The sequence below is a fragment of the Pelodiscus sinensis genome, chromosome 9 (assembly GCF_052426305.1).
Source record: "Pelodiscus sinensis isolate ZL-2025 chromosome 9, ASM5242630v1, whole genome shotgun sequence".
Classification (NCBI taxonomy): domain Eukaryota; kingdom Metazoa; phylum Chordata; order Testudines; family Trionychidae; genus Pelodiscus; species Pelodiscus sinensis.
In genome coordinates this window covers 31,265,940-31,278,488 of record NC_143060.1, presented here as the reverse complement: position 1 = coordinate 31,278,488, position 12,549 = coordinate 31,265,940, and the positions used below count along the sequence as shown (strand labels likewise).

Sequence of the window (12,549 nt, the reverse complement as noted above, 5' to 3'; positions counted from 1 at the left end):
AAAACAGTCCCCCCCCAAAAACAAAAATCTATGATAAAAATAAACTATTTAAATTACAAAATTCAAAGTTGATGTGACTGACTCCATTAATCCAATTTTTGTGGCCACATATCAAATTGTGGGGGGAAAAGACAAGAGGAAGTGCTACCCATCAGCCTCCAAGATGTATGCGAGGGGTAAAGATACAGAAGGGGCATGCTGGAGAATATTTTAGAACTAGCAGGAGTACTAAAGGAAGACAAGACCATTGCAGAGAAACTAAATGAATTATTTGTTTTGGTTTTCAATGCAGAGGATGTGAAGGAGAGTCCTACACTTGAGATACCCTTTTTAGGTGACAAATCTGAGGGACTGTTCTAGATTAAAGGGATCAATAGAGGATGTTCTGGAACATTATTAATAAACTTAACAATAAGAAGTCACCAGAACAAGATGGTATTGTTCTGATGGTATACCCAAGAGTCCTGAAGAACTCAGATGTGAAACTGCAAAACTTAATTGTGATTTGCTAATGCAATGCCTTTTTTTTTTTTTTTTTTTTAAAGGCTCCCTAAGTGATCCTGGCAATTACAGACAAACAACTTAACACTAGAGCAAAAAAACAGAATTATCAGATGTGCAGATAAACATGATGGCTGTGTCTAGACTGGCCAGTTTTTCCAGAAAATCAGCCGCTTTTCCAGAAAAACTTGCCAGCTGTCTACACTGGCTGCTTGAATTTCCGCAAAAGCACTGACTTCCTACTGTAAGAAATCAGTGCTTCTTGCGGAAATACTATGCTGCTTCCATTCAGGCAAAAGTCCCTTGGCGCAAAACTTTTGTGTAAAAGGGCCAGTGTAGACAGCTCAGATATGTTTTCCGCAAAAAAGCCCCGATTGCGAAAATGGCGATCGGGCCTTTTTTTTGCGGAAAAGCGTCTGTGCCAATCTAGACGCTCTTTTTCGAAAATGCATTTCCAGAAAATCATGCCAGTCTAGATGTAGCCGATATGTGGGGGAAGAGTCAACATAACTTTTGGGAGCCATGATTTCCCTTTTCAAATCTATCAGAATTCTTTGAGAGGGTCACAAAATATGTTGACATGGTCTTTCAGAAAGTCCTTGACAAAGTCCCTCACCAAAGGCTGTTAAGCAAAGCGAGCAACACTGGATAAAAAGGAACATTTTCTCATGGATCAGTAAATGGTTACAAGACAGAAAACAAAGAGTAGGAATAAATAGTCAGTTTTCAGAATAAATAGAGGTAATTTGCATGGGCTCCCAAGAATCTGTGCTGTTCAACGTATTCATAAATGATCTGGAAAAAGACAAATTATGAAGTAGTAAAGTTTGCAAATACTCAAATCCAAAGCAGCATGCAAAATGTTAAAAAGGGACCTTGATGATACTTGATGGTGCCTGGGTAAGAAATTGAAGATGAAATTCAATTATGATAAATTCGAACTAATGCATATTGGAAAACAATCAACTATAGATGCAAAGTGTTGGGTCTAAATTAAGGATGTTAAGTAGCAAGTAAATTACTAATCTTGTACTCGATACAATTTGTACTGAATACACAATTAGTCGATAAGGGGCCACTGTGGCTCTGAAGTTTAAATGTATTAGGTGCCAGATGTACAGGCAGCCTGGCTCCAACTACCTTTAAACTGCAAAGCTGCAGTGGAGGTCAGTCCGGGACCCAGCATGACTCTAAGCTTATCAGGTAGTCGTCTAACTGATTACTCTTTTACATCTGTAGTTTAAATTATTTTTTTTCTAAAATCTTTACGGAGTGTGACTGCAAATAGTACTTTGAAACATGCGCTCAATGTACAGTGAGTAGTCCTGTGGTACCTTAGAGACCAACAAAAATATATGCAGTATGAGCTTTCATGGGAAAAACCTACTCCATCAGATGAGCTGGGAGAATGTACAGTATACAATGTACAGTCGCAGTCAAAAAAGCTAGAAACCACAAAGAAAGAAACAATAAGACAGAAAATATCTCACCACTACATATATCGATGGTATCCCCACACCTTGAATACTGCATGCCATCCTGGTTGCCTCATCTCAAAAGATACATGAGAATTGGAAAAGGAAAAGAAAGGGCAACACAAATTATTAGGGGTATGGAAGCTTCAATATGAGGATGGGACTATTCATCTTGGTGAAGAGATATGCAAGGAGGAATATGATAGAGGTCTATAAAATGATAAATAGCGCATGGAGAAAGTGAATAAACAAGTGTTATTTATCCCTTCACATAAAACAAGAACCAAGAGTTACGCGATTAAATTAATAATCAACAGGTTTGTTTTAAACAAAAGGAAGTACTTCCTCACACAATGCAGTCAACCAGTAAATGTCATCATCAGGAGATGTTGAGAAGGCCAAAATATAAGCAAGTTCAAAAAAGAATTTGATATTTTTGTGGACAGATAAATCAATGGCCATTAACCAAAACAGCGATCGGTGCAACCTCATGCCTTAAGCCTCTAATATACCACCCCACGGGAACACCTTTCCAGAAAGCACCAGTCAGCCCTACAGATATCACTTAGGCAGAAATCTCCTACAACTGTGCACATGGGCGCACACTCACCTAAAATAGGCAAGTACTCAAAGAACAAAGCATTTCATTTCAAGGAAGATCCCCACAACACAGATGTTACTGTAACTTCACCTGTCTTTCCTACATCCAATGTCATCTATGTGGGATAAATCTCCGCAGTTCTTTTTCCCCTCCATCAGCAAGAAGCAATATTCCTCATGGAAGAGGTGAGATAGAGCAGTGCAGTGATGAGGAAGCAATAAGTGAGCGCAAAAGATGTGCTAAGGCTGCTTGTGAGGACTGTTCAACACAGTTTTCTCTGAGTGTGTCAGAGGGATACATCTTGATATCTCTCAAGTTTCATCTCACATGCAGATTGAAACCAGAAATATGCAATCAGGCAGGAGGAGACCAAAAACCCCCAAAGCAAATAAATACAGTACTTATTTCCTGCGAAGTAAAGTTTCAAAGCTGTATTAAGTCATCGTTCAGCTGTAAACTTTTGAAAGAATAAGCATAATGTTTTGTTCGGCATTATAAACATTTCAGAGTTATGAACCACTTCCATTTCCAAAGCGTTCAAAACTATGAAGTTTTACTTTTTGTAATCTTAACAAAATCCTTTAAAAAAAAAAAACTAAATTAAAAGAAAAGCTCAAGTAAACAAATAGATTTAAGTTTTCTCCATTTTTTAAACAACTTTCAAAACATTATTTTTGAGAAATAAAATCGTATTTTTGGCTTATATATTTTGATTCAACTTTGACTGATATCCCAAAATGGAATAAACAGCTTCACAAATCTATCTCAATTTATATTTATATAAAGGATAATTAGCTATATTAACAATCACCAAGTTTCTGGTAAGTAAATATCTATCTAATTAATTTACTAGATCTGTTTTAATTCTAAATGTCAAATGCCTTCATTTAAGTGAATTTCTCTTTCCCTCCATGAATGACCTCAAAAATCCTGTTATCCCACCATTTAGACAGAATAAAAGCTTTATCAGAATAAATTAATTCATGGAATTCAGTAGTAAAAGACTAAAAATGTTCAAAATTTGCAAATTATAATTACATACATTTAAATAAAATTTTAATAGAATTAAATGAAGTATACCAAAGGAAATTCTAGGATTATATAAATGATTTAATTCAAGATCACATTACAAATTCTTCATCTGAAATGTTATGCCTTCTATTTACTGATTTAGAATGAGATTATTTCTAGTAAGAAACATGAAAAGCAAAGAAGACAAACTCTGATGTTTGATACAAAGCATAAACCTTTATGATTTGTTAATTTTTATTACTCATAAAGACTCAATTATGAAAACAGCTTAATCTATTAATTTATTTACTATTGAATATGTGGGAAAGACTGAATAACAGGGTAGATTTTTCTATACTGTGAAGGAAGTATTATTAAATAAAAACACACTGCAGTGTGATAGGTAATAAAAAGACTTACCATTCATGTTGAAAAGCTAGCGTTCAGAAACATATTGCTCATAACATTAATCCAACACTTGAGGAAGTTATGTTAATCTCTAGGGATACAAGCACTGATCCAGTAAACTCACATACACTAGAAGTATAACAGATAGCACACATAAATCCAGAAATCTTGTCTTCATTAAGAACTCCTGGAGATGTGAAACAACTATCAAATACGAAATACCAGTATTAAACACCAAATTGATATTCAGGATATGGATGTTTAATTTTGCTCATTAGACTACTTGTTTTCTAACCAGCATTACCTCTACATGTCTAAAGCAACTGAAAATGGCAGGGGGGAAGAAGGGGGAGCATTAAAAAGCCAGGATGTTTTAAGATGGTCTCGATTCTATCAAGCACTGGTTGTTTCCATGGCAACCTTAGACCAGAATTATCTATTGAGTTCTACCAAACCAAAAGATACTCAAAAAGATTTAATCCATCCAGACAATATACACCTCTATATTTTTTATTTAACATTTAGCATTTATCCCACTGAAGTTCTATTGTGTTTCTTTTTCAAAAGCTTACAGACACTCCATGTTAGTGCATGTAACTTCTTTTTGAACATATTTCCATGCTGAATCAGAAATTAAATTCTCTCCGCTATTAATCACCTACACACCTCACATTTTAATAGTATCTCAGTACTCACATACACTAAAAATACATAATATTAGTGACTCTTCTGATAAACTGTGTAATCCAGATTGCTAATGTTATCTCATTTTTAATAATTATGGGAAAATGGAAGGTTGATATGAGTAATGGAAATAGGCAATTTTGGAGACTGGGATTTGCAGCATTAAAATATATCTTAACCACTCTTATCTCTACATTAACATAAGTAGAGTAGATGCTCAACTGATCATATTTAAATTACCCAGGAACTGAAGAGGAAATACAGAATTCTGCATGCTGAAGTCATACTAATTTGTTCCTGTTGTAAAATCATCATTATAAAAATTGGCCAATCACATGTGCTCTCTGTCAATGTTTTCCCATAGAATTAAGGAGTATGGCTTCCTCACACACACACACATCTAAAAGGGACACAAAATAACCTCATCCAAAGACTCTTAAATACATGTTACCTATTTTACAGAATAAGAAACAAACACAGATGATTTGCTCAAGGTCAAACACTGAGTCAACGGCAAAACCAGGAAGAGAACCCAAGGTTCAGAATACATACCCTATTAACCCACTCATACTACTAAACCACAAGTCTAGATAACTAAATGCACTAAAAAGCCACAAAGAAGCAACTTCCTCTTCAAGTACTGTAGCTGCATCAAAAAGTGCTTTGCAAAACAAGTTCAACCGAGAAAAAGAACATTCAGGAAATTCCATTACAACAGTGGGTGTTATACTAATAAAATAAACTTTTATTAGTCACCTCAGTATTTATAAGGGTCCTCCTGCTTGTATTTCCTTTTAGAATTATATTTACTTGGGAGAGGTCAGGAACAATTTACTAGGTAGGGCACCATGTAGTGTCACCTAAACAGTTAATAAGAACACAACAAGTGCAGAGGTGGGAGGACATTTATGAACATTTTATGCTGCTTATTAGATAAGTGCTTATCAATAAATATATATATTTATGCTACATTATTCTATGACATGAAGAAAAGCTATTATGCAGTCTGATATGATCAAGACTACTCTTTTTCTGCTTATGTTGTACTCTGTAAAAACACAAAGAGAGTAAAATACATTTAGTACAGTATTTCTTTCTGAAGAGGCAAAGCAAGAAAATTTGGCACTTAAGGGTAGACAGGCTTTTTGTCTACATCCCAGCATTCACTGTTCCTATCGACCTGAGAGCCACAATAGTAGTGAATTAAGAGTCCTAAATATACCATATAGACATAGTGACAAGGAGTCCTGTCGAAGTGGGTCTTTGCCTACGAAAGCTTATGCTCCAATACATCTGTTAGTCTATAAGGTGCCACAGGACTCCTGGTAGCTTGCAGATCCAGACTAACACGGCTACCCCCTCTGATACATATAGACATAATGCATGCATTATTCTTTGTCTACGGATTAAACTCAGAGCAAAGATTTACAGTTAATACCTGCAAATTTCAACTTAAAATTATGTATATTCATGGCCACTGTCACTGGTTCACAAACTCTGCTAACACAAAAATGCTACAACCATTGTGCATAATTATTGCTTAAAATAGCACTTTAAGAACAAGCGCTCACTATGTTTCATCAACAGATATGACATTCCATTTCCTCCTCAAACATGTCATGCAATCAAGCTTGTCTTAAAATAGAGGCTCATATGCAAACAGGCCACAGTTTGTGAAGTCATTAATAGGTCAATACCATTTATTCCTTTTATTAAACTATTGAATTAACGACACTGCTACAATATTTTTCAAGTAACATTCTCAACATTTAAGAAATTTGTTGAAAGCTTCAAATAGAGCCTGATGAAACATATTATCTTCTTCTCGTGAAGACACACTTGTTTAGTATTGCAGAGTGGTTCAGACATGTTAGGGGATCATGGGGCTCAGAGGTTCATCAGATTTGTACTTTCTATTTTGAATATTAGATGGAATTTTATATTATATTACTTCTGGAGTATGCAACATATGAGTGTGCAACATATATTTATGAATTAAATCTCACAAGACAGGTGAGGGAAGAACTGGGGATATAGGGAAGTAGTAGCCTTGTTTTACAAAGGGAGAATCTGACACTCAAAGTAATTAAGTAACTTGCTAAGGTTCCCACAGGAAGGTTATGGCACAACCAAGAATGGAACCCATGACCCCTAATTCCTTGTGCCTTAATAGTAAAGCTATCCTTCTATACCAAAGTGTCAGACATTAGGTCCTCCCAATGGGGATCTCGGAGAGAACACAATCGATATCATAGTCCTCTGCATCCATTCTGCCCCTCTTGATCCAGGGCAGCATGGTTCTGGGTCAGCAGTATGGATAGGGCCTCCCCAATGCCTCAACCATACCCTTTGCACATGCGGAGGAATCCCACATCATAGACAAGAAACCTGTTAAGTTCCCTTTACAGAAAAAAAAAAAAAAAACAACAAAACCCAAGTCTGTGCACCTTTCATACTTTTTACTATGAAGCTAAGGTGAAAAGTTTAAGGTACCTGGGGTCATGCCACTTATCCCTACCCTCACAACAATTCTATGTCAACACAAAACTAGTTTATCCCTTTCCATCTCAGCAGAGTCCTCTACCTCCATTCTGTCTCTCGACTAAACTTTCTGGTTTCCATGTTTGTCTTTCATTTTTCATCTTTTGAGATTACAGCCATTCCAAGCATACACATTCACAAATCAAATTCACATTAGGCATGTGTGTTAACTTGGCCTTTTCTACATAACACAATACTATGACATAGGAAGATTTTGCTAAAGCCTATTACATTCAACAATAAAAATTACTTGTGGCATTCTGACCCACTACTGTAACCAAATTCATGTATGAAATAAATACAAGTTACATTTAAAAATAAATTCAAATATATATATCTACTATATATTTGAGAGAGTGTGTGTGTCTGTCTGAGTCCATTTGTTCAAGAGCTCCTTCTAAATAGTAATGTCTAGGACACCAAATTTGGTATGCAGCTTCCTCTTATGATAACTTAAAGCAGGGCTACTGAACATGTGGCCCACAGCCTATTTGTTTGCAGCTCCGCAATGTGGCTTGGGTTTACACAAAACAAAAAGTAGTCAATATAGGGTCTAGTGTTGATATGCATTTTTGGAGTTAAATTCCTGGACTGTCATTGCTCATTAAAAGTGTTGTCATGGGTGGAATTCGGGAAAATATTTCATTTTATTAATATCAGCAGAACTGACTTAAATGGGGCCTGCGTGTTGTGTAGTCATGCCTTAAACTTTGTATTCATGCCTGTCAGTGTGATAGAAGCTATTTACATATATATTTGCATTTATATGCAACTTTGCATATAAGTTGCGGCCCTCGGCATGTGCAGTCAATTATCAGTGTGCCCCTGGGGCTTCCAAAGTTGAGTAGCCCTGACTTAAAGCAAGGTTAAGTGTTTAGCTGTATCAAGACAATGGGGTTTGCCTGAAATATGACTGTTTCTCATAAATTCAAAGGGATGAGTCTGCTAGCAGGCACAGTTTATACTTCAGAATGAACTCGGAGGAGTGGGAAAACTGGTAAGAGACTGGTTGAGTAGGGCGAGACTCTAGATCAGGGGTGGGCAAAAGGGCCTCCTCAGGCTGAATCCGGCCAGCCAAGCGGGTGGATCCAGCCCGCAGAGGCCCTGTTGCTCCACCGCCCCCAGGCCAATTAGGACCTGGGGGCGGGGGAGTGCACGAAGTCTTCTCCCACTGCCAGGGGCATTGGTGCCTAGGGATAATCTCTGGGGGCGGAGCGGGGGGGGGAAGCAAAGACTTCACCTGCTCCCCTGCCCTCAGACCAATCTGTGGGTAGGAAAGCGGGGAAGTATCGTGGCCCTGCTGTCACAATGATTTGTGACACCGCCCCTTCCAGTTGAGGCCCTGCTCCTTCCGGTGCAGCCAGGGGCCCCTTCAAAAATTTCTGAAATGGCCCCCAGTAAAAAATTATTGCCCACCCCTGGTTTAGCTCAACTTGCTTTTAAATATCTTCAGTGATGGCAATTCCACAACCTCCCTATGCATTTATCCCAGTTTTAATCACGCTGACTGTTAGGAAGTTTTTCATGTGTTGATGAGCCAGCATGGCTCCCTCTGTCCCACCAAGCAGCCGGGAACCTCCTTCAATTCCCCTCTCCCTCCCCAACATATGCCCCCCCCATACCTCTCAATTCCCTGCCATGACTTCTGCACCCTCCACTTCCCACCCTAAGCCCCTCCTCTGACCCAACCCTGACTCCTACAACCCCCAATTTCAAGCCCTGAGCCCCTTCATACCTCCAGTCCTGACTCCTACAACCTCCCCATCCCACTACTCCAGCCCCCTTCCCTGAACCCCTACTTAATGACCCTACTTAAAATCTTGAGTGGTGTGGAGAGGGCCGATAAAGAAAAGTTATTTATTGGTTCCCTAAATAGAAGAACTAGAGGACACTAAATGAAATTAATGGGTAGCAGGTTTAAAACTAATAAAAGAAAGTTCTTCTTCACGCAGCCTGTAGTCAACCTGTGGAACTCCTTGCCAGAGGAGGCTGTGAAGGCTAGGACTATAATAGAGTTTAAAGAGAAGGTAGATAATTTCATGGAGGTTAGGTCCATAAAAGGCTATTAGCCAGGGGATAAAATGGTGTCCTTGGCCTCTGTTTGTCAGAGGCTGGAGAGGGATGGCAGGAGACAAATCGCTTGATCATTGTCTTCAGTCCACCCTCTTTAGGGCACCTGGTGCTGGCCACTGTCGGCAGACAGGATACTGGGCTAGATGGACCTTTGGTCTGACCCAGTACGGCCATTCTTATGTTATGACCCAAGTAACACTGGGTAAATGTGCTAGCAAATAATAAGACAATACATTCATTCCCTCCCTCCCCCCTATATATATTATATATAGTAGAGATTTGTGTGTCTTGTTCTGTGAGTCCATTTGTTTAAGAACTCCTCCTAAACATTAACAGCTAAGACCACCAAATTTGGTATGCAGCTTTTTTCTCTTATCCTAACTTAAAGCAAATTCATGGTTTGGTTGTGCAAGAGAACAGGATGTGCCTGGAATTTGACTGTTTTCCATTATATAGAAAAGGAGGGGGCTGTTCAGAGAGACACAATACTGCAGAATGAGCACTGGGGGCAGTGAGCACAGGGAACAGCTATACTGCAGAGTGACCACTTGGGGAAGCCGCACCAGGAAGGAGGTTGCCAGCTGGAGACAGGGCTTGCCTTCTTGCTGGACAATGAAGGTGGCACCTCTTCCCCACTGCTCCCCCCAGCCCTCAGCCCCCAACACTACACCGGGGAGAGGGAGAAGCTCTGCTGGTCCCACTATCATAACTCTCCCCCCCACAAGCGCCACCAGGGATGCGCAGCACATCCTTCCCCCCCCCCGCTCTCCCCTCCCCCACACGGGCCACAGCCAAACCCCTCCCCCATTCCCCAGTACTGCATGGCTGCCCTACATGGTCACGCCCAGCCAGCCCGCACAGCCCCTCCTCCCCAACCTTGGACTGGGGAACACCACAGGAGCTGGACTGCACAGCCCCCTTCCCATTCCCGGGCCCAGAGTGCGCTGGCAAGGGGCCTCTGTGGTGCCTCACCCTCTCCAACCCCAGGCTGGACACAAATTCCTAAATAACTTATTTGTTTTACAGTAGAGTATGTACACAGCAGTGATAACCAGTTTGATCTCATTAACTTTGTTATTTTTTGGCTTGAATTATGAACTCTGAATATTTTGTGTGTTTTAGAAAGTAAGGGGGGGCATGCACCTGGTTGAGCCCTATTTCTGATCATACATATTTTCTACAATATAAATAAAATTGCACTCACGAATTAAGATTATAAAATTAAAGTGATAGATAACTAGTGGTATAAATCAAAATTAATACACTGCATTAATCTGAAATAGTAAACAATGAATTTATGCTCTAGTTTTAGTGTTCAAATTACCACAAAATGGATTATGAAATATCCAATAAAAATAAAATGACACTATAATTTTTTAAAAGATGTCATGTAATTAACCCCCCAGTCAGCATAACATAATATCCACCCTTCCAAAATTAAAGACAAAGAAAACCCACAATTTTAAACAAGTAAATTATCTACTGTTGCTAAAACTATCTAATTTAGATCTGGAATACTGGGAAGAAAAGCTTACAAAAAACACAGAAATTAAGTTAACAACACTTGTCTAAGAAAAAGGAAGCTCACATATGAAACTCTGTTACCAGACACCAAGTCCCTGTGAAAGAGTATCAAATTTCCACCTGCATGTTGCAATAGCTCTTGCTTTAAAGCTACATTTACTGTTACACTATAAAAAGGCTGATAGAATTTACAGTAGTTTTGTCTATTTACTACATAAAATCTTTTAATTACCATAAAAACTGAATATTAAATATCTACAGTACACTTACTTGATCTGTCCCATAGGGCAGCAAGTTCAGAGAAATGATGGCTCTCATTTTCCAGAGCCACTTTCTGTTCTTGTAAACTACCCTTAGAGTGCCTATGAAAAAGTCGGTTAGCAAACCCTTCAAGTCTCTGCAAAGCAGTGGACGTCCCTGTGCACTGGTTACAAGGTAGCTCCCGCTGCGCTGCCATCTATATTCATTGATAATTTACTTTAAAAAACATTAGACAATCTATAAAGGAGCTCAAACAACTTAAACAGAAGCTAGGAACTTATGCATGTGTCAAACTTCCTGAATGCAGTGTTTCTAACCACTACTGCTGTTCTGCTTCCTGTTAATACAAAATAGCACGTTATGGTGCTTTTCTTAGCAAAACTCTGTTGTATCTGCTAAAGGTGGCGGTTAAAAGAGCTGTAATAGTTGTCTTAAACTCTGAGTTTAACAACTTTTTTCATATAAAAAAAAACACATGACAATGAAAATACACAACTGCATGTGATATAAAGTGAAGGAAAAAATCAGAATACAGATAAAATTTAAAAATAGCTCCCATAAACATCCATCAACTAAAAAGTATCCCTACATTTTTTTACAACAGTACAATCTTCTAAGCAAGAAGGTTAACTTGTTAAAACAAATGATGTTTTATGGTAAATAAAAATTAACAAAGTTACCACTTTTGTCCTTTTACATTTAGAAAGCCATAATGGAGTAAGCTAAAGAATAGTTCTTGTGTAACAAGAAGCCAGATTCTGCCAACCTTACTCATGCTGAGTTTTAGCTTCCTCCAAATGTCTATCAACAAGTCAGTGGGGCCACTTACTGAGTAAGGTAACATCCAGTCCTTAATAAAGAAATATATCCATTTTCCAACCATCCCAGAAGAAAAACAGAAGGCAATGGAGAAGATGTAATTAGCTTGCAATTGTATACATTTAATATATCTGGGAATATCTAGCAGTAAGTTGTACAGTGATCATCATAGTTCTCCTCTTAATCATTTCCACCTATTTAGGAGGCCTGCTATTAGGGACACAAAATCCCATTTAAAATGTTAACCAGTTAAACGATGTTTAACCACTTCAGAAGAGTAGCTGAGTTAGTCTGTAACTGGAAAAACTTAAAAGACAATGAATAGTATAGCAGCACCTTAAAAACTAACAAAACATGTAGATGATATCATGAACTTTCAAGGGTACAACCCACTTCTTCAGATGAATGGAGTTTAAGGTCCAGTTCCAAGATAAACAGGAGACTGGGGGCAAGGAGAAGGAGGGGAAAAGGAGGGAAAAAGTCAATAAAAGTATCCATGTTACAAGAAGCTGAGAAAAACAATTTGCACCTGCTCTAAGTACCCGTTTGTTTTTTTAAGTCATTAGGATGTGGAAGGTAGTGTGCTAGGCAGGTAATGTCTTTATTCATACCTTTGTGATGGGTCCCAAACCTGTAAATCAGGGCAACTCA

General features: G+C 38.4%; 1 protein-coding gene across 4 annotated transcripts in view; it reads right to left on the bottom strand.

Moving 5' to 3' along the window:
• The window catches only part of PRKACB (protein kinase cAMP-activated catalytic subunit beta), a 129,547-nt gene that overhangs the window by 54,321 nt on the left and 62,677 nt on the right, over window positions 1-12,549 (bottom strand). The window contains exon 1 of one of the 4 annotated variants that reach the window (XM_006120294.5): window positions 11,089-11,370. The exons of 2 other annotated variants lie outside the window; for them this stretch is intronic. In XM_006120294.5, the coding sequence (XP_006120356.3) occupies window positions 11,089-11,275 (187 nt within the window). In that variant the 5' untranslated portion in view covers window positions 11,276-11,370. Of the gene's footprint in view, window positions 1-4,008; window positions 4,261-11,088; window positions 11,371-12,549 lie in introns of those variants that run through there. One more of the 4 variants, XM_006120296.5, reaches the window with a different exon arrangement.